Source organism: Drosophila novamexicana, unplaced genomic scaffold, assembly GCF_003285875.2.
Source record: "Drosophila novamexicana strain 15010-1031.04,08,12 unplaced genomic scaffold, DnovRS2.1 tig00000770-arrow-pilon, whole genome shotgun sequence".
Taxonomy (NCBI): Eukaryota; Metazoa; Arthropoda; class Insecta; order Diptera; family Drosophilidae; genus Drosophila; species Drosophila novamexicana.
In genome coordinates, this window is record NW_020824821.1 from 2,530,284 (window position 1) to 2,554,956 (window position 24,673).

The following is a 24,673-nucleotide window of genomic DNA, read 5'->3' on the forward strand; positions in this document are numbered from 1 at the left end:
TGGTGAGAACAATTACGATTTGCGCTCAAATTACGACAAACATAATATACAGTGGGCGACAAATGCTTAACGAACGCCCCTAAGCACAAAATGTCAAGTGCGGAGACTCTGCACCCGCCGTTATAGACCCAGACCCAGTTCCATACATACATATGTGAGACAAGTCACGTAGGCCTTGAAATGGCGAAATTGTGACGACAACTGCTGCTGTTGCCGATTGCTCAGGTTCCCACATTCACGTTCATTCATTCAACGCTGCTGAAATTTTCGCATGAATAGACGAAACACGAGGCAATTGGCAAATGGAGCAGCCATCACACAAAGCTCTGCAGCACTTGGCAACAGAACAGAATTTGCGGGAGCTGAACGCGAATCGTAAGCTCTTACGTGTCACGAATCCGCAGGACTTCTAAACAATAGTTAAGTGTTGGAAAACAGGATTTGTTGCCGGATAATTTTGTATCTGATTAATTTGACTAAACATAGCCGAAAACGAATTAAACCAAAACTGACTTGATCGTGTTCATGTTGGCTACTATAACATGTAAGGACAACTTTTTTGTTTTTCTCTTACGTCTAACAAGAAATAATGCAACTTCCCACAAAATAAAACTACTTGGCCTAAATATGACATTGCAAAATATTGTTTGAGAGGCTACTTTTAATAAATTGTTTTAAATAAAAAAAAATATAGATATTCAAAGAAAATGTTTATTTAAGAACAACATTTGCTTTTATACAATTTTTAAGCGTGTTCGCAAATTTTTTTCGTGCACATCGTGCCTGCGTTTACTATGCCGTCCGCTGCCATCTTTAAATTTGGAGCAACGAAAAAAACCTAAATCAGCATTAAGCATAAAGTTCGGTGACGTCGCAGTCGACGTCGCTCGGCACGCGCACTTCCACAAATTTGTGAAAAAAGAGAAGAAAAGAAAAACAAAAATTTGCCACTGCTTATCAGGCGATTCTGATGATCACAATGACACGGCGAAGGTGCCGGCGTTTTCTTTCTCCGCCGCTCTCTCTCTCTCCCCCTCTGACACTCTCCCTTCCGCTGCCACTGAATGCGCATTGTGTTGATATCAAGCAATCTTGGATGTCGCTGATTAGAGGCCAATGGAAGTTTAAATAAGAATCCGCCGGCTGTTTGGCTTTCACTTGTGCGTCGTCAGCTGATCGGGTCCCGTTGTATTTTTGTCTAATTGGAATATTGCTTAAGAAACGAAAGAAGACTTGGTATTCCGTTTTGTGAAGGTTATCAGGGGTTTTTTTGAAACAGTTTTTAAGTGGCATTTTTTGCAATTGCTCTAGGTCGCGTTTCCCTTGCATTTGTATAGATAATTAATTGATTTTTGATAAGATAATTAATGCACACCCATATTTATCGATATCGATTCGCTTATTGAAGTGGGGAATAGAATCAAGTAAATAATTTCATATTAGAAAAATACTAATTTATTTAATTATATTTTCTAATTATTATAAAAATACGCTTAAAGTTTTACTCCCTATTTTATTACCAAGCTTTTCAATCATTTTTATAGACAACCCGTTTTGTGATATAATATACGAAAATTGGACTTCAAAGCAAGAAAACTTTCATAAAACTACCAATTGAGATATTTAATTTTTTTCTAAAATATTTTTTTGTCATTTAATTATCATAATAATTACAGTAATTTATAAATATTCGCACATTTCATTACATTAGGGTATTCAAGTTTCGGATTGTACGATATTGATATTGTCGCTTAGGTTTATGTCTACGTCTGCAATCGATTGTTTATTTTATTTTCCACAGCTTTATGGTTATTCGAGTATATCGGTTTTGATTTTCAGTTTTTGCATGGCTGTTACTCTGTCTACGTGACGTATAGAGAATACACCGTTTTGACTGTATCACACGCAACAGGTTATGCCCCCGGCAGCAGCAGCAGCAACAGCTGAACTGCAATTATTTAATTGCAATGTCAATGCCATTAATAGAAGGCGAATCTAATGGGGAGTCCACAGATTAGATAGCACGTTTAGACATTAGACCTGTGGCAACTGGTCACAGCCCGGATATCAGTACTTGAAATATTTCATTAACCTGATTTCATTTGACTGAAAGGGGCATCTATCAAACTTTCGATTTCCCGCATTTCTTAAATGCTTGTGAAACAGATAGATGAAAATAAGTTATTTGAAATATTCGGGCATTTTAGATAGTTATGCTATCTATGCTTACAAATTGTTTATTCAATAAATTTGAATGAAAGATTTCTTTTATAAAATTTGATAATTTCGTTTTTTCTGTTTGCTTAGAAATTCTTCGACTACAATTCGTTATACATTTACTTTTCCGCTTAAGTTAATATTTTGACACTTACGCAAGAAGTGTTGTAAAATATTATGAAAAGTGTTGAAAATTGACAGAATTCCAGTTAAATTCAATTAGGTTTTAATCAACGCAACATGACGGAAATGTCAGCATTTTTCACGATATTCGTTTGGCTCCCCCTCTATACGTTGTCTTTCTAGTTCATGGCCTGCGTTCGCGTGAATATGATGAATATGCTTAATTGGATTAGCGTCGGAGATTCTGCCCTGGCTTCTTTTACTCTTCCTGCTCGGAGCAATGGGTGTACAGCCGGGAAACGAGCAAAAGCTAAAGCTGAAACCCGATTGCATAACATGCCAGTTCGGGTTTTGGGTGGGAAGCGTGTGAAAGTCGCCATTTAGAAGCATTTAAATTGAGTTGATCTGTAGCCAGCATAATTTCTAAACCAAATAATTGAAAATGTTTGGTCACAAATATAAATCCAAAGTGGATAAAATATTAAAAGATAAAAAATGATTAACATGACTAAAAAATTCATTGGAGATGCGGGGCATCGATCCCCGTACCTCTCACATGCTAAGCGAGCGCTCTACCATCTGAGCTACATCCCCTTGTATACACACAACAGTTGAGTTGCTACTTAACAGCTTTTCCACTATTAAAGACTGTTCTAAAACAACAGAAATAGGCGAGCCCTTGATAAATTCCACCAAAAGCTTTTGTATCTAAAGCTTTAAGCTTTCAATAGTGAGCGTTTCGCATTTGAAATAAACTTTCTTAACGCAAAAAAGCGTGTAATAAACATTTTAGTTTAATTTTAAAAACCATTTTTTATAATAAATTTATATCTGAAATGTAAAAAAAAAAAAAAAATTGTTCCCGCCCGGGTTCGAACCGGGGACCTTGTGCGTGTGAAGCACACGTGATAACCACTACACTACGGAAACCTGTACGGCATGCGCAACCAAACGATGTTGACTTTACGAATACAAGCAAAAAGTCAAAGTAAATCCTCTTGACTAAATAAGAAAAATTTCATAAGCCCAGCAAAATAAACACATTCATTTAAAGGAAAACGTGTTTCTTGCCTTCGTAAAAGTACTGCAATTTTAAATATAGCTATGTCTATAAGGCAGATCTTTATATTGTAAATTTGAATGCCGAATCTGTCAATAAAGCCAATTTAATTTTAAAGTGTACTTTCTACCACCAATTCAACACCAATTTAATAGAACATTCCGTTTCCGCTATGGGTGGCATGCGTTGAGTGCGCTGCCCAATAAAAGACGCTGGGGTTAATAAATGGAAACCATAAAAGTGTCAGGATTAGAAGTCATGCAGGGGCTGACATTGGCAGCTCGTTAAACAGTTGAAATTGGTGCGTGTGTACCGAGGGTTGTATGTTTATAAATATAATACACACCTAAATGGTCGTAAAACGAGGCTCATTAAAAGGGAATAAAACTACCAAAAGGTGCATGCATGGGAGTAGGCACATAAATAGGTACATTTACACGTGTTGATATTGACGTTGCTTGCGTGTAAGCTGGCCCAAACACGCATGAACTTGATTTCAAGTAATTACATATGTAAGGACCTAAATATAACTCAAAAATTGCGTGCAAAAAATGGTTATAAAAAAATTGAGACTTGTTCCCGCCCGGGTTCGAACCGGGGACCTTGTGCGTGTGAAGCACACGTGATAACCGCTACACTACGGAAACACTTGAATATACTGCCACCTAAAACTTAACTCGTAAGTTGCCGTCGCCTTAGAGAAAAACGATTCACTCTTTCCTGCCAGCAATTAATCAGCGTTTAATTTGCATATTTTCCAAATAGGAAAATTAATGACAGCGCTAATAGACGTGAGCTTTATTTATGGGCATTGCGATAAGCAGAGGAGTAAAAGTGTTTGCCATGCCGGGCGAGACAGGCCGGCAGCTAAGACCATGCTATTAGATTTAGGTATTTGTATATTATTTCTTAGGGTCTTTGAACTTGCAAGCAAAAGCAGTTTTGAAAATGCATTTATATACATATATAGTGCATGTGTGTGTACTTACATACATGAGCATGAGCGTATGTGTCATGCGTGCGCAACAAGTGTATTTGAGATTTTGGTATAAATTAGCCGGCATGCTGAATATTAATATTCACTCTTATAAATCGAACACTTCACAGTTTGCCTGTGCAGCAAACACTCTTTTATACACACTTGTTTCCTTTTTATTTGCAATTGCATTTACAAGTTACACTGTGGCTGCGCGATGCCATTTGACTTTTGCGTGTCACTGAAGAAATATTGAAGAACAATGTGCCCCGCTACCCGCCAAAAGTGCAAAGCAAAAGCGGGAAAAATAATTACCGATTTATGTTATCAATATATCGATTATCGTATCAAAATTGTTACTTCTTTTAATTTATGCTACATTGTTATTTTAGTTTGTTCACAAGTGCTAATGCATTTTATCAATAAGCTTTTTATTATTTTTAATATTCTTTATAGTTTATAGTTAATGACGTGTTAAAGACTGCAAAAACACACATCTAATTGCATTGGTACATTTTACTAATTGCTGGGACATTTTAATTTTGGCAAGTGGCAACCGCAGTGCAGCCAGCGTTGCCAGCTAGTATGTTGTTGCGTTGTCTACGTTCGCGCGCGTCTTTTTGTAAAAAAGGTTTTAGTTTGTAATCTAAATGTGTTTTAAAAAGTGTGTTTTAATAAATATTGATTAGTTTGTTGCAATGCCACGCGCACTTGTTGATAGCCGCCGCTGGCTTATCAATGCGACGACGCACAAGCCCACACAAAAATTCAAGGGCACAAGCCGCCTACGGCCAAAAAAGGAAGGCAACTATCAGAGGCTCCCTTTCGTGCTGTGTGCAGCGAGCCTTAAAATAAACAATTGGCAATTAGGGCCAAAGAATCTTGCAAATTCAGGTGGTCCACTGATAAGCCATAAGTGTGTGTGCGCGCCTGCTTGTGTGTGTGTGTTTGTGCATGGACACCCGCTAGCCAAACGGGCTGCAGCCGTGCCCATTGCCGATACAAGTGACAAGTGAACATGGAAAACTAATTTATGTGTATGGGGCGCATGGCAATATGTTGTTGCAGCCAAACTGGTAAGCAGCCTAATATATCTTCTATAAATACATATAGACACATATATATGAGTTATATATATAAGGAATCGGTTATGCCAATGTCTCTCAATGAAAGTCACAGCCACATTTGCGGAGACCTTGACCGCATCCCAACGGTAATATGAAACCGCTAAGAAAAATGGTACTTTATAACAGGCCAAAAGTGATTGCAGCTATGCTAACAACATTTTGCTCTTAACAAGATTTTAAATACCCTTATAGAGAGTAATCTAATTTATTCACCCAATGTGCAACGTGCATTCTCTTAATCAGCTTGAACAGGCCCTGTCCGTCCACCAGTTTTCACGTAGCAGCGACTTTTTGCAGCAGGCGCTGTATACCTCAAGGTCGACCGGATCGGACTACTGTATTATTTAGCTGCTATAGCAAATATCAGTCGAAAATTTAGTTTTAGTGCGCAAGATAATCCAGTTGAACTCAAGTAAAGTCGTATCAAGATCGGATTGCTATATTGAATAGCTGTCTTTATAAGAAAATCTGCTTTATCTTTCAAGATATCTTGACCAATTTATTTGCCTTCTTTCACAATTGGGCGAGAATAAGGCTTTACCATAAAAGTATTTATAAACACCTGTCTGCAAGGGTATTAAATATTCGTCAAACCAAAATTAACTGGGCTTATTTTTTTTCTTAATCTGGCCTGCGGCTCTGGGGACGTGTTAAGGAACTGCTGTCTATCGCAGCATCTGCGATATGAGCAACAAGTTGGCCGGTTTCATCTTGGCCCTGGCCAGCAGGCATAAGCCATATCACTTGTTGCTCATGCTTATTACTGACCAAGTTATGCTACAACAATGTGTCATGTTAGCCCGTTGGCGACTGCATCTTGGCAATATGTTGGCTGCCCCTCGCCACAATTTTCACACCTCCCACAACGGGGGGCTGTGGCGCAAAGGGGCAGACTCACTCCAGCCGCTGCAGGCGCCAGGCGAACCAAAACAGCTGGCCAGCCTGCCAGTTGACCACATCAGCCTTCACATTGATCTTAACTAAGTTGAGCTCTCTCACTTATGTGCGCTATACCCATTGAAAATGGGCAAATGGGGTATGTGGCAGTTGTGCATATGGTCTGTCAACTTTCTGTTTTTAAATATATCTCTAGGCTTGTAAGGATTAGAGATTTCGATTTTAGCATTAAGCAGACAAATTTTGAGTTTTAATAAATAGCAACTAGGTTTTTTAAAATCGATAAATATCGTTTCTCAGTTTCTTTCTGTTTTTGAGTATTTTGAGCACAAGCAGAAAATTTGATTTAACCGAACCCGAACAAAAACAAAGGCGACTTTGGACCAGCCGCACAGAAAACGAGAGGCTCCATCGCCGTCCTATGATTGTTGTTTGGTTAGTGATTGAATACATAGTTGTATTACATTTTAGAGCTCTCGCTCTAAAGTATATTAAAATATTTATCGATTTTTTGGAAAAGTCGGTACCGGGTATCTTCCGGTCGTGCATTCTGCGCTTGGAGGCCTCTTGTTCTCTTTGCGCTTGTCTCTGTCCAGCCACGGCTAGCATCTTCATCTTTATTAATCGCTACATTTATTTGATTATCTTACCCGGAGACGGCTCCTTGGCTGGGGAGTCGACTACTCGATGAGATTTATGCCTTGGCCGTGTTATTTACGCGCTAATCATGCAACACTTTTCATTTTGACACGTTCGGGCGGCTCTCATAAAAGCACCGCCAGCGGTAATTATGTAAATTTTCAGTTGCTGTTGTTGTTATTGTTGTTTCCTTACATTGACCATGGCCGGGAGCAAGCATTTTATGATCTATGCTGGCCGATTCGTGCTTAGAAATGAACACAAATTGATAAAAGCAACAACAGCTCCGATCGAGCAACGAGTTTCGAACACTATTTTTATAGCCCAGCATCGATCGATCGTCTCCATTCGCGATCGACCCCTTTGTTTTCACTGGCGAACACGTCGCTAACATAAATTAATCAGTCAGGAGTTGGAGTTGGGGACCGAGACGAAGACGACAACGGAGCCGATGATGAGGCGTAAGGATCCGCAGACCGCGGGTAACGCTCTGAAATTCCAGGGAAAATGCGCCGCGTGTTTTGACACCAAACATCCGCCCAAAGCCGCACTCGCATTAGCTTGCGTTAAGGGGCTGCAGTTGGCGGGAAGGGGAGCGGGATGTAAATATCGGGCAGGGTACCTGCTTGGTGGCGGGGTTGGGGGCTACGCTCCACGTTGAGATGTTGATCTTGTTAGCCGTTGCCGCTCATGCGCATGACTGCAATTTAAGCGCCATAAATTGTGTGTTCTCAACGTTCTCCCATGTCGTTGGCAATGTGTCAAAGTTGTTATGCCAATGATTATATAGGGTATTCAAAATCGGGTATATTATTAGCTATAGAATTTATGCAATTTATCTATTGGTAATTGTACTAAAAGAACTAATTTTTAATATTATTAAATCTCTACTCACACTCTCCAGGCAAGAAATTTATATATTGGTTCTTGTAATCATAATTTGCTCCGCAGACAATTCCAATTTCTATCTCTACAATTAACCTAAAATTTGCTTTTGGCTCAGCTGTTGGCATGAACATATTAAGCTTCTATTTATGAATCCGGATTTCCACATTCATTTGCCAAAGGCTCGAAATTCGCCACACTAGAGGAAATACCGTATTGAGTCTTAATATTAATGGAAATGTAGAGTATTTGATAAAATATTGTTGGCCATGTAGATACTATAATACTGCATATAAATTGTGTTATTAAACTACTTTTCAAAAATGTACATTCCTTTAAGACTACATTCCAAGTCCTACGGTTGGACAACATATTCAAGACTAATCTATTATGATATACCATAGTCCCACAGTTTTTCTCCCTATTTTAAACGAAACAATTAAATTTATAAGAAATCTCTTCACCTAACTCGAAGTAGCACTTGACTTTAAATTATTTTTCAAGTTGATTAATTGCCATATTATTTATTTATTATTTTAATTTTCACATAGTTTTCGATGGTCAGCTGGCATTATCTTCTGTAAAATACTTTCTGGATCTCGCTAGAAGTTGTGCCTGAAAATGTTGCATAAACTAAGTGCAGCTGATTTACGGAAATTCAATTTCTTACCATGAAAACGTTTTTCCATTGCACGCAAACATTTCGGCCAATCGCTGTAGTTATAAATATAGAAAGCAATTAGAAGTGGGCCGTGAAAAGATGTGGAGCTCAGACAAGTCCTCAAATGGTTAAAAAGTTTTTTGTAAAAATAAGTCATTTTTCTACTATAAAAATTTAGTCGTAGCTTAAAATTTGTAATGGCATTTAACGCCCAGGCTAACCTAAAGAAATAAATACAATTTTTGTAGGGTATATGCAAATCGATCTGTCTTCATCGAACTAGCCTATTGCCGGCCAGCACTTTCATTAATAAGATACTGCATTAGATGACTTAATAGGATGTATTGAGCTAATAGTGTAGAAGCACTGCGGGGGATTAAAGATAACTGCTGGGCTCTTTGCCCTTGACATATGCAAATGGTAAAACTAATAAAACAATCCTTCAAACAGCATAGACGACAGGCATAAATGAGTTTATACGGCCACAACAATATTTTATATAATGCAATAACATTTACTTACACGTTAATTATGGTCAGCCCATATACTATGTAAACTGTATAGATAGTAAAATCAGAACCAGCAGCTGTTGTCGTATGTGTAAATGACAAGCTAGTCGACAGTTGGTAATGAATTAATCAGCAAGAGCTAGGTTCAGAGTTCTGATCTATGCTGCGATCAGTGATCGTAGATGGCGGTTTGTAGATATTATCGATCAGAAATCATTCGCTGGCATTTAATTATACATAGACACACATTATTCTAAGTGGCATTACTGACAAATGATAATTGGTATTTGCATGACAATTAGAAACGCTCGGCGATCTCACTCTCTTTGAACAAGATCAGTCGAGTTAAGCCAGGTTAACCAAAGCTGGGCTCAGGCGCCAGGCAGCTTTGAAATGTTGCCCCTGGCGTACCGAGACTAATGCAATTGGCTACGTCTTGCACTTCCTGCATATTTGATACGCCTGAACAGGCAGTGGCCGCGATCATGATCATCAACAACAGTAAAGCCACATGATCGCTGGCAAGATTAGTGACAAATATCTCTCTAAATGCCCGAATAAAAGAAGAAGAAAAAATACCAATGCGATTGTATTTCATGAACTTGACATTGAAAACAACAGCCTCGCGACTGTCAATCAGCTTAAGAGCGCCTGATCATTATCAACGATTCTTTGCGATCCGAAATGAAATCAATTTTGGTCTTAAGTGCCTGTTTAATTGTTTTTGCTGCTGTTGCTGCTGCTGTTGTTATTCCAGCAGTGCGTATCCAAACATTGAGTTTATTTTAAGGGCTTGCACCCAAGCGGTGCTCATGATTCACGTCGGGTGGGGGCAGGGGCCAAGCGTATCCAATTGCAATGCTGACAAGATCACGTGCAAAGTACAACTTAGCTTAGCTGTCAATCAAATGTTATATATGATCAGTTTCCGCAGAGGCATACCCTCACGCATTTGATCTATTCAAAGGTTAAAGGGTTGTTGAACTGAAATGCGACTAATCAGTGGAGCTCTGAATTTAGATGTCAGAGAGGGTTGACAGATTGATGCATTAGTAGTTAATTAGTGGTTAATCTTCTTAGCTCTACTAAAGGTACAAGGAATACTGTTTATTATTCTTAATAGCATTTCAGTGGCCTTCGGAAAAGTAATTTTCACATCCCTGAGTTTCGAAATAGGTTCCTTATTGTTCAAGATGACGATTACTGCAGGTCATTCTTATATAGTTATGTTAACATGCGTGTGATGGGTTTTTCGCTTTCACCTAATATATAGAGAGCTGTTTATATAGACCTAATAAAATCATAAAGAAATTCTCATTAGGTTTTGAAAGCCATTTAATGCGTTATTTCTTTTTTTTTTATTTTTTTATTTATAGTTTGAAAGATCTTCAGCATTAGCTTAGCATTTCTTAACATAGGCTGTTAAGCTCGCTGATAACAGAGTGTTAAAAAACTTGACTCTCAGCTGATATCAGTGGAAACTCTACAGCTCTTTAACTTTCTTAAAACTTCACGAGAGTTTATAACATAGTCCGTTAATTTCGCAATTAATAGACTGTGGAAAGGTTGCCTCTCAGCTGATATAGTAGTTGGAAACTCTACAGCTCTTTAACATTCTCCGAACATCTTACGACGGCTCATAACATTGACTGTTAAGCTTACAAATAACAGGTTGGTAAAGAATTTAGCACTCTCTGATTATTTAGGATCGCCTCAGTACTTAAACATACTGACTAATTGTACATTTTTTGCTGGTCATATATTAAAGTTAGTTCCTCTTTCCACCGTCGCTTTGTGCCCATTGCCCATTGGTATTTGGTTGCCAACATATCGCTATTGTTAGCTAATCATTTCTAGATAAGCACATGATAATGCCAAAAAAAATACAAAAGCACAAAGCCAAAATGAATACTTGCGACTATCTAAAACAAATTTTGGCCGGCAAGTGTTTCCGATGCCTTTCACCAAATGATTGAATGCTAGAATGTGTGAGTCATTTAATAAATAAAATGCCTAAACGCTAAGACTTAAGGCCAAAATATAAACAATTAATGTCCATTGCGATGGTCGGTCCACTCTTTCCCCAACGCCTGGTCTCTGGCCTGTTGACGCAGCACCTTGCCGCTGCCCGTCTTGGGCAATTCGTTCAAAAAGAACACACCACAGTGAAGCTGCTTGTGGGTAACCACCAGCCGCTTGGCAACATATTCCACAATATCCATTTCGGTGAGCCGACTGCCGGGCACCTTAACAACTGCGGCAGCAGCGGGATCACCGTCCACCTCGTTCCACAGGCCAAAGACACACGCCTCAATTACATCCGGCAGCTCGGCTATGACCTGCTCCACTTCGTAGGGGCAATATTGGGCGCCATGGAAGCGCAACATGTCCCGTTTGCGTTCCACAATGTGCAAGAAGTTCTCGTTGTCAAAGTAGCCCATGTCGCCGGTATGGAACCAGCCCTGATAGTCCTGCATGCGTTTTGATTCATTCGGATTGCCATAATAGCCATTCCATACCTTGCCATTGTGCACTAGAATCTCACCCGTTTCGCCATGGCCCAAGCTGCGACCGGCGTCGTCCAGTATTTTCACCTTAACGCCGGGCACAATTCTGCCCACTGATGAGGGCTTGGCCACGCCCATATTTGCCGCCACACCGCCACATTCGGTCAAGGCATAGCCGTAGGAGATTTGACCATTCAGCAGATATTCCTGTAACTTTAACAGATTGGCCACATAGCAATTGCCGCCCCCAATGCTGATAAAGCGCACGCTGGCCAATCTCTGTTTGTTGAGCGTGGGCGCTTTCAGCAGCGAGGCGGCCTGCTGAGGCGCCAGGGTCAGCAGCGTGACCTTATACTTCTCGATCAGCTGCAGCAAATATTCGGGCGTATAGGCGCGATCGGTGATGACGCGCGTCGAGCCATGGCAGCAGCTGAAGAGCATGTTGAACATACCCGGCGCCCAGTCGATCGTGCTGAACGAGAGCAGCACATCCTGGCCGGTGACAAAGCTGCAGAGAAGGAGTATCAATTAGTATCTAGCTGCTAGGAAATTTGGTATTCAGAACGCTTACCCAAAATCGAACAGGCAAGCGGAGTTCGAAATACAAACCGCTTTGGGCAAACCCGTCGTGCCAGAGGTGCAGAGTATAGCCACGGTTTGATCGCCGCCTAGCATTAGTGGCTCCGGTCTGTAAGCATAGAATAAGGTTTAACAACGTATTTGGAATAAAAGAAATCAACTACATTCCAAAAAAGAAGTGTGCTTCAGTCAAGGAAAACAATTCTTGAAATAGTTTTTAGCACAAACTTCTACAGATCGTAGCAAATACTTAAAAATGTTATATAACTTATATTATCTAATTGAAATAGAGTTTGAATAGCTTTCGTAATGGAGAAAAATATGAATAATAGTGATGTGTAATTATCTCTTGCTTTGATCTGAATTTGGGTATATTTGGATTTTTCTTTGGGTTGTTTAATATTTACTTGAATGAATTTCAATGTTTTTAAAGAACTTTTCATTTAAAAAAGACAAAAATAAATTGAAATATGCTTCGCTTAAAAAAAAGTCAAATCCTCATATTTATTAAAGTGGATCCAGAATTTAAAAATATGTTTTGGAAAATGGAAAAATGCATATTTTTCATGAATAAATTAAGCCCAGTTTCTTAAAATCTTGTACATTTTATATATAATATAATATAGCATTTTATTTATTTCTTCTCGAGTATTTTGATGAAAAACCACTTTTCAAAAATATTTTCTGACCAACAAATTTCCAAAAAAAAATACATTGTTATAGGAGACAAAATGTCTTCATGTTTTCTAGAAATTTCTGTTTTTTATAAACTGAAGACACATTTTTTTTTTGTTGTTTTATGTGTGTATTTACTTACATATAGTACATTTCCTGTTTGGTAGGCTCCAGGAGATCCTCAATGCGCGGCAGTTGGATTCGATGATCCTTGAGCGTATAAACGGGCGCCTTTAGCATTTTGGCAATGGCGCTGAGTCTGTCATAGACGGTGCCATCGCAAAAAATGATGCGCGGTCGGGTGATGCAAAACAAATGCTTGAAGGTGGCCTCATCGTGCCAGGGGCTGACAGCATGAAAGGGAGTGCCATTGAGGAGACAGCCCAGCACTACTGGCATCAGATATGTGGTGTTGGTGCCCGCAATGCCAACGACATCGTCCTGTCGCAGATGCATCGCCTTCAGTTGCTGGGCGATGCGTATGGCAAAGCTTATGGCCTCGCCATTGGTCAAGGCAGTGCCCTCCGTGTCGGAAATCTGCAAGTGAAAGAATTTAAGTTGATTATGTTCGTCTCTTTTTAATCGTTAGCCCCACCTGACATAGGCTCGCCGGATGATTGCGCATAAAGGCAAAAAGTATTTTGCCAATGGAGCAATCGGCGTCAAAGAAATGCGCCGGCCTTGGTCCACTCCAAATTTTTGTATATTTATCGAACTGCGTGCTGGGGCCGCCCTCCATGTTCGTTGATAACTGATAAGAGCCGTCGATTTGATGTGAGGGTGTCCGAGCGTCGCGCAAGCCGTTTAGCAACTGCCGACCGTTGCGTAGGCAACACCTGGGCAACCGCCATCCTATCAAACGGGTAACAAACGTCACCTAGCAAAAAGCTCAAGATATAAGCAATGTTGGCGATAAGCCGAAAAGCTGTCCAGCTGATAGCAAGGGCCATTAATTTCGTGATATGTTAGCCTTTCGTTGGTTTGGTTAAAATTATCTTTGCTCAACTGATGATGTTTATGATAAAAATATAGTTGAAATGAATGTAATCAAATATTCTACAGTGTCTACTTAAAATAATTACTGGATACAATTTATTTGATCATTTATAATTTAATTAAAAATTATTTCTGCACAAACTCTGTGATTGCAATTTTTTGTTGCCTTAAAAAGCATTTTGTTCTATGCGATAAAGCAGTGAACGTAAGCAGGAACATAAGCAGTTTATCGAGCAGTGCGTACTTGCTGCTCAAAGTTCCAGAAAATACCAACGTCTTTTAATTGCGCTTTTAGACAGAAAAATAAAAATTGTATATGCAAAACACTTCCGCTCACTTAAATAGCGCCCCTTTTCTTGAAATGTGAAAATGCATATAGCTCACAGATTAGTGCCTTTATATATCAATTTCTAATCTAATAAATAAACTTAAATTTTTTCGAATACTAAAAAGATCTAATTAGGGAATTCGGCGGACTTTTAATAGAGTATCCCGATTAACTTGCGTAGAAAACGCACAACAGTTTTTAAATTTTGAATAGCGCTGCCTTTTTCATCTTCACTTTTCGATTAGTTTTTAAAGCGACGTGTACACTAACCTGAAGACTTCTTTGGTTGATATTATTAAAATTAGCCCGAAACGGGACATGCAATACCATTATACAATGCGTCAAGTGCGGCCATTCTATACACGAAAATGCAAATAAAAATTAAAGGAAATCGAAAAGCCATAAGCAATTTGGTACGAAATTCGCATGGCTATGGAAATAATATGAAAGGACCGAAATCCTGCATAGTTTCATTGGTTGATAAAAAAGCTATTTTGAGGTGTGCATCGAACTAGCAAGACGCTGCTGCTAAAATAAAAGAAACATCGGATGTTGTTGCCAGTTTTTCTACAGTTGAATGGGTTATTTCGAAGGCAGGAGACCTAAAACATCAAAAACTAAAAAAAAAAACGAGGAAGCCTATCTTCGGCACGCCGAAGATCTAATACCCTTGCAGACCAAACCTTTTCATAATGCTCATAGTGCTTTGCCCGTATCTAAGAAGCATAGGGAAAGAAGTTAATGTCGAGTTTGTTCAAGACATCTTCACAAACAAAAAAGGTTTTTAATCGAAAACCTAGTTTTCGGCCGATCGTTCCTATGGCAGATATATGATATAGTATTCCGATGTAAATAAGATTTTGAAAAAATGAAAGCGTTAAATGCCGTGTTTAATCAAAATTTCTTGAATGACAAAAAAGTTTTACATACAACAACTTAATTTTCGACGGATCGTTCTTATGGCAGCTATATGATAAATTTTTGTAAATAATTAGAGCTAGAGTCACCAAACTTGACATATAGCTTCTATAATAGAATATATATATGCATTTGATGTTGGAAGAAGAGGGTTCAGGGTATCCCCTAGTGGGGAGCTCCCGACTAGAACCTCTTACTTGTTTTACCTCCCGACTAGAACCTCTTACTTGTTTATCTTAATGTAATCTTATTGTTAATTGTTTTTTTGTATCTTGGTGTTAGTGCTCTGAAGACGGTTTGCCCATGTGCAACCGAAATATCTTGGAAGGAAATATTAAATAAAATTGTTTTAATGTCTGCCCGGACCTCGAGCCAGCCAACAAATATTATGAATATGGAAAGGTCACTAAAACCATCAATAAACTTCCACTTCATTAATGAAATAAATACTGTTTCAATTGACGCAGAAATATTTATGTGAAGCCTGCCCCACAAACAATTTGGTTGAAATTATTTAAATCAAATATACTACAGCGTTTACTTTTAAATATATATAATGAAAACAATTTATTAACTCATTTAATTGAAAATATTTCTGCATAAGCTTTAATATTTGCAATTTTTTTTTCCTTTTTGCTGAAAGAGCATTTTGGTCTATGCGATTAAGCAGTGTCTGCAAGCAGTAATAACAAGCAGTTTCCAAAGTAGTACTTGCTGTTTATAGTTCCAGAAATTTTCAACGCGCCTTTATGGCGCTTGGAGCACAGAAATTGAACACAGCAATGAGAAAAATTATATTCAATCATTAATCTAACGAATTTTCTGAAAAATTTCTTGAAGAATTTGATTAATTATTTCAATTATCTTAGTTATTGCATTAGTTATGCATATTATTTCTTATAATAAATGTTTTATTTATACTATCAGGAAGTGGCTTAGATATCCGTTAATATCTCTCAAAAAGTTCGGAAAAACATTTCTTTGTGGCCTGACGATTGGTTTTTTCATTGCGATTATGCTTCAATTCGTCCACTATACTGGACCTCCATGCAAATGCCTATTCTGTATTTGAATGTGCTTCTGCACATAGTCCACGACATCCTGAGCCTCAATTCTATCTGTTATCTGGAAGTTGACATTTTTGATTTCGTATAGGTAGTACGTAAAGTTTTCATACTCGAGCATATCTTTCTTGCGATCTATAATGTAGAAAAAACTAGCCGTCGTCCTTTAACCTCAAGTCGCCAGTATGCATCTACCGCTCTGAATCAAGGACTATTCTCGTCTCTGCTGTTTTCTATAAAATGATCAATATCCCAATTAATGGACGCTGCTCTTCCCACCTCACTAAAAGAGTATGCCAAATGAAGACAGTCGCCCTGCAGATGGCTTCAAATACGTTGCTGCACATCCAGAAAGCAATTGTTACCCCATCGGTCCGTATCGGTATTTCTCAAATTCCGAGCAGTTAACCATGATTGCCAAGTGGGAAATCGCCTGGAAAACCTATGTGACTTTGTGTTCCTCAAGGTCACTCAGAAAACAAGCAGGGCCAAAGGGTTTATCGCATATAATAGACAAGATGGAATCGTCATCAGGAGTCCTGTTATTCAGTCCAAGACACTCAGCGTAAATTGAATATCAACGTATGTGGGTTCGTCTACAAGGGTATTCGATTTTCGGCGTACCGAAAAAACACAGTTTATATTAATAGGACAACCCTTCTAAATTATATAAAAATAGTTTATGTTGAACAAATTTTTGTTAGTCGGTTTATTCATTGAAATATCTAACCATAGTTTTATAGAGTTTAAATTTACTTTAACAGATTTCTGTCATTTTCAATACTGTAATTTATGTTGAATGTTCGCAATTCGATTTATTACAAGTCCAACGATCTCTTATATTTGGCTATACGCATCGAGTTCTAATAAAGGAACTAGTTAGCTTTATTTACCGATGACACGAAAGTGAATCTGGCAGCATTTTAAGGTGGTTTTAACTTTATGATAACAGTAGCTCGTCAATGTCAACTCGATAGTATATTAAACTTAAAGTTAACGCAGTTATTTGTTGACAGATTTACCGCGATTTACCCGAAAATTAAAAGAAGTTAGCAGATTTTCTCTCATTCGCGTATATCTCCTGGCAAAATCTATCCACCTGGCAAGGACTGAACTGCTTGCAATTGGTTCAGAAAGAAGGCAGTTAAGATATCTCTATCTTCGAATTAAGTAAATGCATTTATAAAGTTTTTATTTTTTTAAATCAGTAAAAGCTGTAAGCTTGAACATTTTTTCCCAAAGTTCTAGAAAATAATTCTTTGTGGCTTGTCGATTGGTTTTACCATTGCTGCTCCGCTGCAGATAGTGCACAATGATGGCACCTACATGCAAATGCTTGTGACTGGCAGTGATATATTTCACATTGTCCACCACATCCTTGGCTTGTATATCTGTACTGATCCTCTTTACCACAGCAGCAGCCGCCTCGTTACCATTGGTATCATCCCAAATTCCAAAGACACAGACTTCTCCACACCCGTAATGTTTTTTTTTTCGATCAACTATGTGGAGAAAACAATCGTTATCCATGTAGCCCAAGTCGCCAGTGTGCATCCAATGCTCTGAGCTTCCTCGGGATTTCCATAATATTCGGCCCAATATTGGCCACTATAATCGCATATCTCTCCCACTTCGGATGGTAAGCAAAAAAGATTCATACAAACGCTTTTCGCGATTTTTCCAAACATGCGAGTGGAGTTTCCCGAAATATATTATATTAATATTTTTTCACGGTTGCCTGAAATATGAATAAACTAGCTAAGCATATGAAAAATAAATGATAAATTCCATCCTTTACTCAGTTTATTTAAATAGATGATATTTGCAGATCTTTTATTCAAGTTAAAACTTATAAATGTTTTTATTGCATTATTAAAATTTCTTAAGGTGCTCCATAAATTTCATTTCTATATTTTACTTCGAGAAAATATGCCTTTGTGGCCCTGCGATTAGTTTTGCCGTTGGCAGTACGCTTCAGGTCATCCACAATGATGGCACCTCCATGTAAATGTTTATAATTAGCAGTGCAATGCTGCTCCACATAGTCCACCACGTCTTGTGCGTGTATGTTGGATCCAATCTTCTTCACGACAGCAGCAGCGGCCTCGTCGCCGTTGAATTGATTCCAGATGCCAAACACACAGACCTCTGCCACTTCTGGCATCTGAGCAATCAATTCTTCTATTTCGTTTGGGTAATACATGATGTTCTGGTACTTGAGCATTTCCTTTTTCCGCTCCACAATGTAGAGGAAACCCTCGTCATCCATATAACCAAGATCCCCACTGTGAAACCATAGATTCGAGTCACGTATTTTGTGTGTCTCCTCGGGATTTCCATAATAACCGGCCCAATATTGACCAGAATAGACGCATATTTCACCCACTTCGTTTGGTCCCAGGGGCTGTCCCTGATCATCGAGTATCCTCAGCTTGAAGCCATCTATCAAACGGCCAGCCGAATTGGGTTTTTCATCAAAATGCCAGTTCATAGATACCATACTTCCTAACTCTGTGAAGCCATAAGCCAATCTCATGCAATCATGGCGCAAACGACTTCTTATTTTATGTTGCGCCTCCAAGGAGCATCGGCCACCTCCGTAAAAGTAGGATCGTATGCTTAGTAGGTCGGCCTGCTTGAATTCCGGGCAATTGGCAGTTAAAGCCAAGTGGGAAGGTGCCTGCATCAGCCACGTGACTTTGTGCTCGTCAATAATGCGCAGAAGACGAGCAGGGTCGAAGGCATTATCGGCTATAATTCGCTTGGTGCTATATATTCCCGAAGTGACCGTGGCTATGAGTCCGGTCACCCAGTCTAGAGTACTGTGCGTGTACTGAACGTCAGCAGTGGTCAGATGTCTAAGAAAGTTCAAGATATTTTTTACATATGACAACTATATTCTCTTACTTACGTGCTACAGTTTAGGATCCTGCGACTATTCGTGATGGTCACTGCCTTGGGTGTACCCGTAGTGCCTGAAGAGCAGAGAATGGCCAGAGTTTGATCATTTCCATGCTCCAGACGAGAGGGTTCAAAATTTGGTTTCACAGGCGTAGCCAGCACTTCCTCAATGCTAATGGATCCGATCTGATGGTTACGCATTGTAATAATCTTCACGTTTAAGTTTTTTGTGGCCAATTTCACTTTCTCATAGTCCTCACCATCGCAAAATATTAAATGCGGCTTCGTAATATCAAATAGCTTCTCAATGGTCGCCTGCTCGTAGGCGATGTTGAGTGAGTGGAAGGCAATCCCGTTAAAAAAACATGCATAGGCCACGGCAAAGATGTGCGTAGTATTTCTGGCTATGATTCCCACAATGTCCACTTGTTGCAAGCCCAAAGATCTCATAAAACTGGCCACGCGCATTGAATTCAAATGGAGCTCCTGCCGGGTCAGCACAGTATTTTCAGTGTCTGAGATCTAATCGGAAAACACAAAGCTTTTAAATAGGTTATCTTTAGATTGTGCAATACTAAGTACTTACTTGAGCTATCAGCTTCGGATGACGTCGCATTTCATGGAAAATGATGTCTCCAATGGATAGATCGGGTGCAAAATATTCACGTTCCTGCTGACCATTCCAGATTCTGCTCTCCTCATCGTAGGTGTTGTCCGGTCTGTAAATCATTGTGAATGCAACGAGTTCACTTTGTTAACTGACGACACGAAAGTTAATCTGGCAGCATTTTTATACTCGTAGATAGCGTGCTTGTAAATCGTTGATAATAATAGCTCATTCGTATTCTTTTTCAAATGCAAAACGTGTTTAACGACAAGACAGCAACTTATCAATGTGAATATATATGTAAGCACAGCATGCCTTGAATGCACTCAATTGAGTTTTATTTTAAATTGTTGAGCTAATCGTGACTCAACAACATGTTAAGCTATACTTAATGAACCAACAACGCAGTCTATTGTTGACATTGTTATTGCTACGATCTATATTTGATATAAAAAATTAGTAATACTTTTCCTCTCTACTTTGCTAGTATCGCCTGGCAAATTTATCCACTTATTAAGGATTAAACTGCTTCCAATCGGGACACGAAGCAAGCAGTTTTAGACTAAACGGTTATGGGATGATATTAACCTTTTATAAAAACTAGTTTTGTTATTAAGTTTTCTTTTAAATGTGCTTTGTTACTTGTTCTTTACTTGTAGAATATACGTTTTTGTTTGATTGTGATAATGTTATTGACGCACGCTCCAAATCGTCCACAATGATTTCAGCTGCAACAAAGTTAAAAACAAATATAAATTTTTGTTACTAAGTAGGTCTATTTTATTAAATGTTCTTCAAACTGTTCGCTATTAGCTGAGTACATTTAATTTCTATCTTTAACCTCGAGAAAATAGGCCTTTGTGGCCTGGCGATTAGTTTTGCCGTTGGCAGTACGCTTCAGGTCATCCACAATGATGGCACCTCCATGTAAATGTTTATACTTAGCAGTGCAATGCTGCTCCACATAGTCCACCACGTCTTGTGCGTGTATGCTGGATCCAATCTTCTTCACGACAGCAGCAGCGGCCTCGTCGCCGTTGAATTGATTCCAGATGCCAAACACACAGACCTCTGCCACTTCTGGCATCTGAGCAATCAATTCTTCTATTTCGTTTGGGTAATACATGATGTTCTGGTACTTGAGCATTTCCTTTTTCCGCTCCACAATGTAGAGGAAACCCTCGTCATCCATATAACCAAGATCCCCACTGTGAAACCATAGATTCGAGTCACGTATTTTGTGTGTCTCCTCGGGATTTCCATAATAACCGGCCCAATATTGACCAGAATAGACGCATATTTCACCCACTTCGTTTGGTCCCAGGGGCTGTCCCTGATCATCGAGTATCTTCAGCTTGAATCCATTCAACAGTTGTCCAACTGATTTAGGTTTCTTATCAAAGTTTAAGTTTACGGCTATAGCACTTCCCACCTCTGTAAAACCGTACATTAAGTGCATGCAATCGCGTTGCAAACGACTCCTTATTTTATGTTGCGCGTCCAAGGAGCAGTGACCACCTCCGTAAAAGTAGTCCTGTATGCTTTGCAGGTTGGATTGCTCAAATTCAGGGCAATTGGCAGACATAGCCAAGTGAGAGGGTGCCTGCATCAGCCACGTGACTTTGTGCTGCTCAATAATGCGCAGAAGACGAGCAGGGTCAAAAACATTATCGGCTATAATTCGTTTGGTGCTGTATATTCCCGAAGTGACCGTGGCTATGAGTCCGGTCACCCAATCTAGAGTACTGTGCGTGTACTGAACGTCAGCAGTGGTCAGATGTCTAAGATTGTTAAAAATATATTTAATATAATTATACTATTGGTTGAGTTGACTTACGTGGTCATGTTAAGGATCCTGCGACTATTCGAGATGGTCACTGCCTTCGGCGTACCCGTACTGCCTGAAGAGCAGAGAATGGCCAGAGTTTGATCATTTCCATGCTCCAGACGAGAGGGTTCAAAGTTTGGTTCCACAGGCGTAGCCAGCACTTCCTCAATGCTAATGGAGCCGATCTGATGGTTACGCATTGTAATAATCTTCACGCTTAAGCCTTCCGTAGCCAATTTAACTTTCTCATACTCTTCACCATCGCAAAATATTAAACGCGGCTTCGTAATATCAAAGAGCTTCTCAATAGTCGTTTTCTCATAGGTGATGTTGAGTGAGTGGAAGGCAATCCCATTGAAAAAACATGCATAGGCCACGGCGAAGATGTGCGTAGTATTTCTCGCTATGATTCCCACTATGTCCGATTGTTGCAAGCCCAAAGATCTCATATAGCTGGCCACACGCATCGAGTTTAAATGGAGCTCCTCCCTTGTCAACACAGTATTTTCAGTGTCCGAGATCTAATCGCAAAACACAAAGAAATTAAATAATTAATCTATAGATTGCGTAGCTAAGTACTTACTTGAGCTATCAGCTTTGGATGACGTCGCATTTCATGAAAAGTGAGCTCTCCAATGGAGAGATCGGGTGAAAAGTATTCACATTCATCTTTTCCACTCCAAATTTTGCGCTCCGCATCGTAGGTGCTCTCCGGCTTGTAAGACATTGTGAAAAGAACTAGTTGACTTTATTAACTGATTGACGAAAGTGAATCTGGCAGCCTTTTTATACTCTCAGATAGCGTGCATTTCAATCTTAGATAACAGTAGCTCACTCAAATTCTTTTTATTAATTGAAAAAAAAGCTCAACAGCAAACGTGTAGCCTATTAATGCAAATAAATATGTAAATATAGCATGTAATTGTAATATAGTTTTGTTGGGCTAATCGTGACTCGCCAAAAGTTTTAAACGAATTGGTAGCACAGTCTTTTGTTATAGCACTACGATTTACATGTACATCAAAAGAGGTTAGCAGTTTTACTCGCATTCTCGTAAAGCTCCCAGCAAATTTAACCGGCTGGCAAGGACTGAACTGCTTGCAATTAGGCCACTAAGCAACCAGTTTTTGATTTAATTGTTATTGGATATCTATTTCAAATTAAATATGTGTATTTTTGAAGTTTTTATTTTTTTTAATTTAGTAAATGTTTTAAGTACGCGAATTGTCACTTGTTCTTAACTTTTATAAAATAATTCTTTGTGGCTTGCCGATTGGTTTTGCCATTGGCACACCGCTGGAGATCGTCCACAATGATGGCACCTGCATGCAAATGCTTGTAACTTGCAGTGATATGCTTTTGCACATAGTCCACCACATTCTTGGCTTGTATATCTGTGCCGATCCTCTTGACCACAGCAGCAGCCGCCTCGTCACCATTGGTATCATCCCAAATTCCAAAGACGCAGACTTCTGCCACACCTGGCATCTTGGAGATGACCTCTTCGATTTCATGGGGATAGTACATTATATTCTGGTACTTTAGCATGTCTTTTTTTCGATCAACAATGTAGAGAAAACAATCGTCATCCATGTAACCCAAGTCGCCAGTGTGCATCCACAGCTCTGAGTCGCATATATTGTGAGTTTCCTCGGGATTTCCATAGTAGCCGGCCCAATATTGGCCACTATAAACGCATATCTCTCCCACTTCATTCGGTCCGACAGCCTCTCCCTGTTCGTTCAATATCTTAAGCTTATAACCGCCTCCCAAACGACCTACGGAATTGGGCTTTTCGTCAAAGTTCCAGTTCATGGCTACCATGCTGCCCGCCTCCGTGAATCCGTACACCAAATGAAGGCAGTCGTTCCGCAGATGCCTTCGTAGGCGTTGCTGTACCTCCAAAGAGCAACGACTTCCTCCATACAGATAGAAGCGAATACTCTGCAGATTGGCTTTTTCGAACTCCGCGCAATTAACCAACATCGCCATGTGCGAAGGTGCCTGTAATATCCACGTGACTTTGTGCTCCTCAATGATTCGCAGAAAATCCACAAGATCCAAGGGTTTTGTACTTATAATTCGTTTCGTGCTGTACACTCCTGAACTTATTGCTGTAAGCAATCCCGTCACCCAATCTAGAGAGCTCAGTGAAAACTGAACGTCATCGGTAGTCAAGTAACTTAAAGAGGTTCGGGTTATTAAAAAAAAAAAAATATGGATGGAAATTTTGGCATTACTTGGTGCTGTTTAAGATCTTGCGACTGTTCGTAATAGTCACTGCTTTGGGGATGCCCGTGGTGCCTGAAGAGCAGAGAATGGCCAGTGTCTGATTAATTCCCTGCTCAAGGCGAGAGGGTTCAAAGTTCGCTTCTACAGGCGTATCCAGCACTTCCTCAATGCTAATGGATCCGATCTGATGGTTACGCATTGTAATAATCTTCACGTTTAACTTTTCTGTGACCAATTTCACTTTCTCATAGTCTTCACCATCGCAAAATATTAAACGCGGCTTCGTAATATCAAATAGCTTTTCAATGGTCGCCTGCTCGTAGAAGATGTTAAGAGAGTGGAAGGCAATTCCATTGAAAAAACATGCATAGGCCACGGCGCAGATGTGCGTAGTATTTCTCGCTATGATTCCCACAATGTCGGATTGCAGCAAGCCCAAAGATCTCATATAGCTGGCAACTCGCATCGGTTTTAAATGGATCTCCTCCCTTGTCAACACAGTATTTTCAGAGACCGAGATCTGTTTAGAATATACCGTTCTCAGTATTATGTAATGTATGAACTGGGCACCTGATTAGATACTTGAGCTATGAGCTTCGGATGCCGCCGCATCTCATGGAAGATGATTGCACCAATCGATTGTTCAGGTGCAAAGTAGGCTCGATCATCTTGTCCACTCCAGATTCTACGCCCTGAATCATAGCTGCTTTCTGGTTTGTAAGGCATTGTAAACGTAACGAGTCAATTTTATTTAATACTGAGCCAAAGTCGTAACTAGTTGCATTTTATACTCGTGAAGCTTAGATAACAAGTGCAGCGCTCTCCGAATCATATTTTCTCAGTAGCTTGTAGAGATCTGAGATCTGTCAGTACATAGAAAACATATAGTATATATTTATGTAGTATACCCACGTATTCTCTCGACTGTCAATTATTTTACAAGC

At 39.4% G+C, this 24,673-nt stretch overlaps 3 protein-coding genes and 3 non-coding genes across 6 annotated transcripts; all 6 read right to left on the bottom strand.

Annotated features, from left to right (window-relative positions):
* Window positions 1-2,861: 2,861 nt before the first annotated feature.
* Trnaa-agc lies at window positions 2,862-2,934 on the bottom strand. The gene has a single exon. It is a non-coding gene; the product is annotated as a tRNA-Ala (tRNA).
* Window positions 2,935-3,197: 263 nt separating this feature from the next.
* Trnav-cac lies at window positions 3,198-3,270 on the bottom strand. Its single transcript has one exon. It is a non-coding gene; the product is annotated as a tRNA-Val (tRNA).
* Window positions 3,271-3,974: 704 nt separating this feature from the next.
* On the bottom strand, window positions 3,975-4,047 carry Trnav-cac. Its single transcript has one exon. It is a non-coding gene; the product is annotated as a tRNA-Val (tRNA).
* A 7,068-nt stretch (window positions 4,048-11,115) lies between these two features.
* LOC115763759 (4-coumarate--CoA ligase 3) lies at window positions 11,116-13,594 on the bottom strand. Its single transcript, XM_030706473.1, has 4 exons — window positions 13,451-13,594; window positions 12,998-13,392; window positions 12,173-12,289; window positions 11,116-12,109 (listed from the first exon to the last, which is right to left on the bottom strand). Exons 1-4 carry the CDS (start codon window positions 13,592-13,594, stop codon window positions 11,143-11,145), a joined length of 1,623 nt encoding a protein of 540 aa, XP_030562333.1. The 3' UTR covers window positions 11,116-11,142.
* Window positions 13,595-17,963: 4,369 nt separating this feature from the next.
* LOC115763896 lies at window positions 17,964-22,282 on the bottom strand. The gene is made up of 6 exons (XM_030706674.1): window positions 22,081-22,282; window positions 21,507-22,018; window positions 20,494-21,450; window positions 19,649-19,811; window positions 19,073-19,584; window positions 17,964-19,019 (listed from the first exon to the last, which is right to left on the bottom strand). The coding sequence occupies exons 1-6, from the start codon at window positions 22,222-22,224 to the stop codon at window positions 18,044-18,046; spliced, it is 3,264 nt and encodes a 1,087-aa protein (XP_030562534.1). The 5' UTR covers window positions 22,225-22,282; the 3' UTR covers window positions 17,964-18,043.
* A 70-nt stretch (window positions 22,283-22,352) lies between these two features.
* LOC115763735 (4-coumarate--CoA ligase 1-like) lies at window positions 22,353-24,462 on the bottom strand. Its single transcript, XM_030706434.1, has 3 exons — window positions 24,312-24,462; window positions 23,738-24,249; window positions 22,353-23,679 (listed from the first exon to the last, which is right to left on the bottom strand). The coding sequence occupies exons 1-3, from the start codon at window positions 24,453-24,455 to the stop codon at window positions 22,725-22,727; spliced, it is 1,611 nt and encodes a 536-aa protein (XP_030562294.1). The 5' UTR covers window positions 24,456-24,462; the 3' UTR covers window positions 22,353-22,724.
* Window positions 24,463-24,673: the final 211 nt, after the last annotated feature.

Excerpts from the sequence above, each read along its gene's own strand:
- LOC115763735 (XM_030706434.1), bottom strand. The coding sequence starts at position 24,455 with ATGCCTTACAAACCAGAAAGCAGCTATGATTCAGGGCGTAGAATCTGG. Across the intron at positions 24,250-24,311 it reads ATCCGAAGCTCATAGCTCAA|ATCTCGGTCTCTGAAAATAC; the intron begins GTATCTAATCAG and ends TATTCTAAACAG. Across the intron at positions 23,680-23,737 it reads AAGATCTTAAACAGCACCAA|TTACTTGACTACCGATGACG; the intron begins GTAATGCCAAAA and ends AACCTCTTTAAG.
- LOC115763759 (XM_030706473.1), bottom strand. The coding sequence starts at position 13,594 with ATGGAGGGCGGCCCCAGCACGCAGTTCGATAAATATACAAAAATTTGG. Across the intron at positions 12,290-12,997 it reads AAACAGGAAATGTACTATAT|ACCGGAGCCACTAATGCTAG; the intron begins GTAAGTAAATAC and ends CTATGCTTACAG. Across the intron at positions 12,110-12,172 it reads GCTTGCCTGTTCGATTTTGG|CTTTGTCACCGGCCAGGATG; the intron begins GTAAGCGTTCTG and ends CCTTCTCTGCAG.
- LOC115763896 (XM_030706674.1), bottom strand. The coding sequence starts at position 22,224 with ATGTCTTACAAGCCGGAGAGCACCTACGATGCGGAGCGCAAAATTTGG. Across the intron at positions 22,019-22,080 it reads ATCCAAAGCTGATAGCTCAA|ATCTCGGACACTGAAAATAC; the intron begins GTAAGTACTTAG and ends TTTTGCGATTAG. Across the intron at positions 19,020-19,072 it reads AGGATCCTAAACTGTAGCAC|ACATCTGACCACTGCTGACG; the intron begins GTAAGTAAGAGA and ends GAACTTTCTTAG.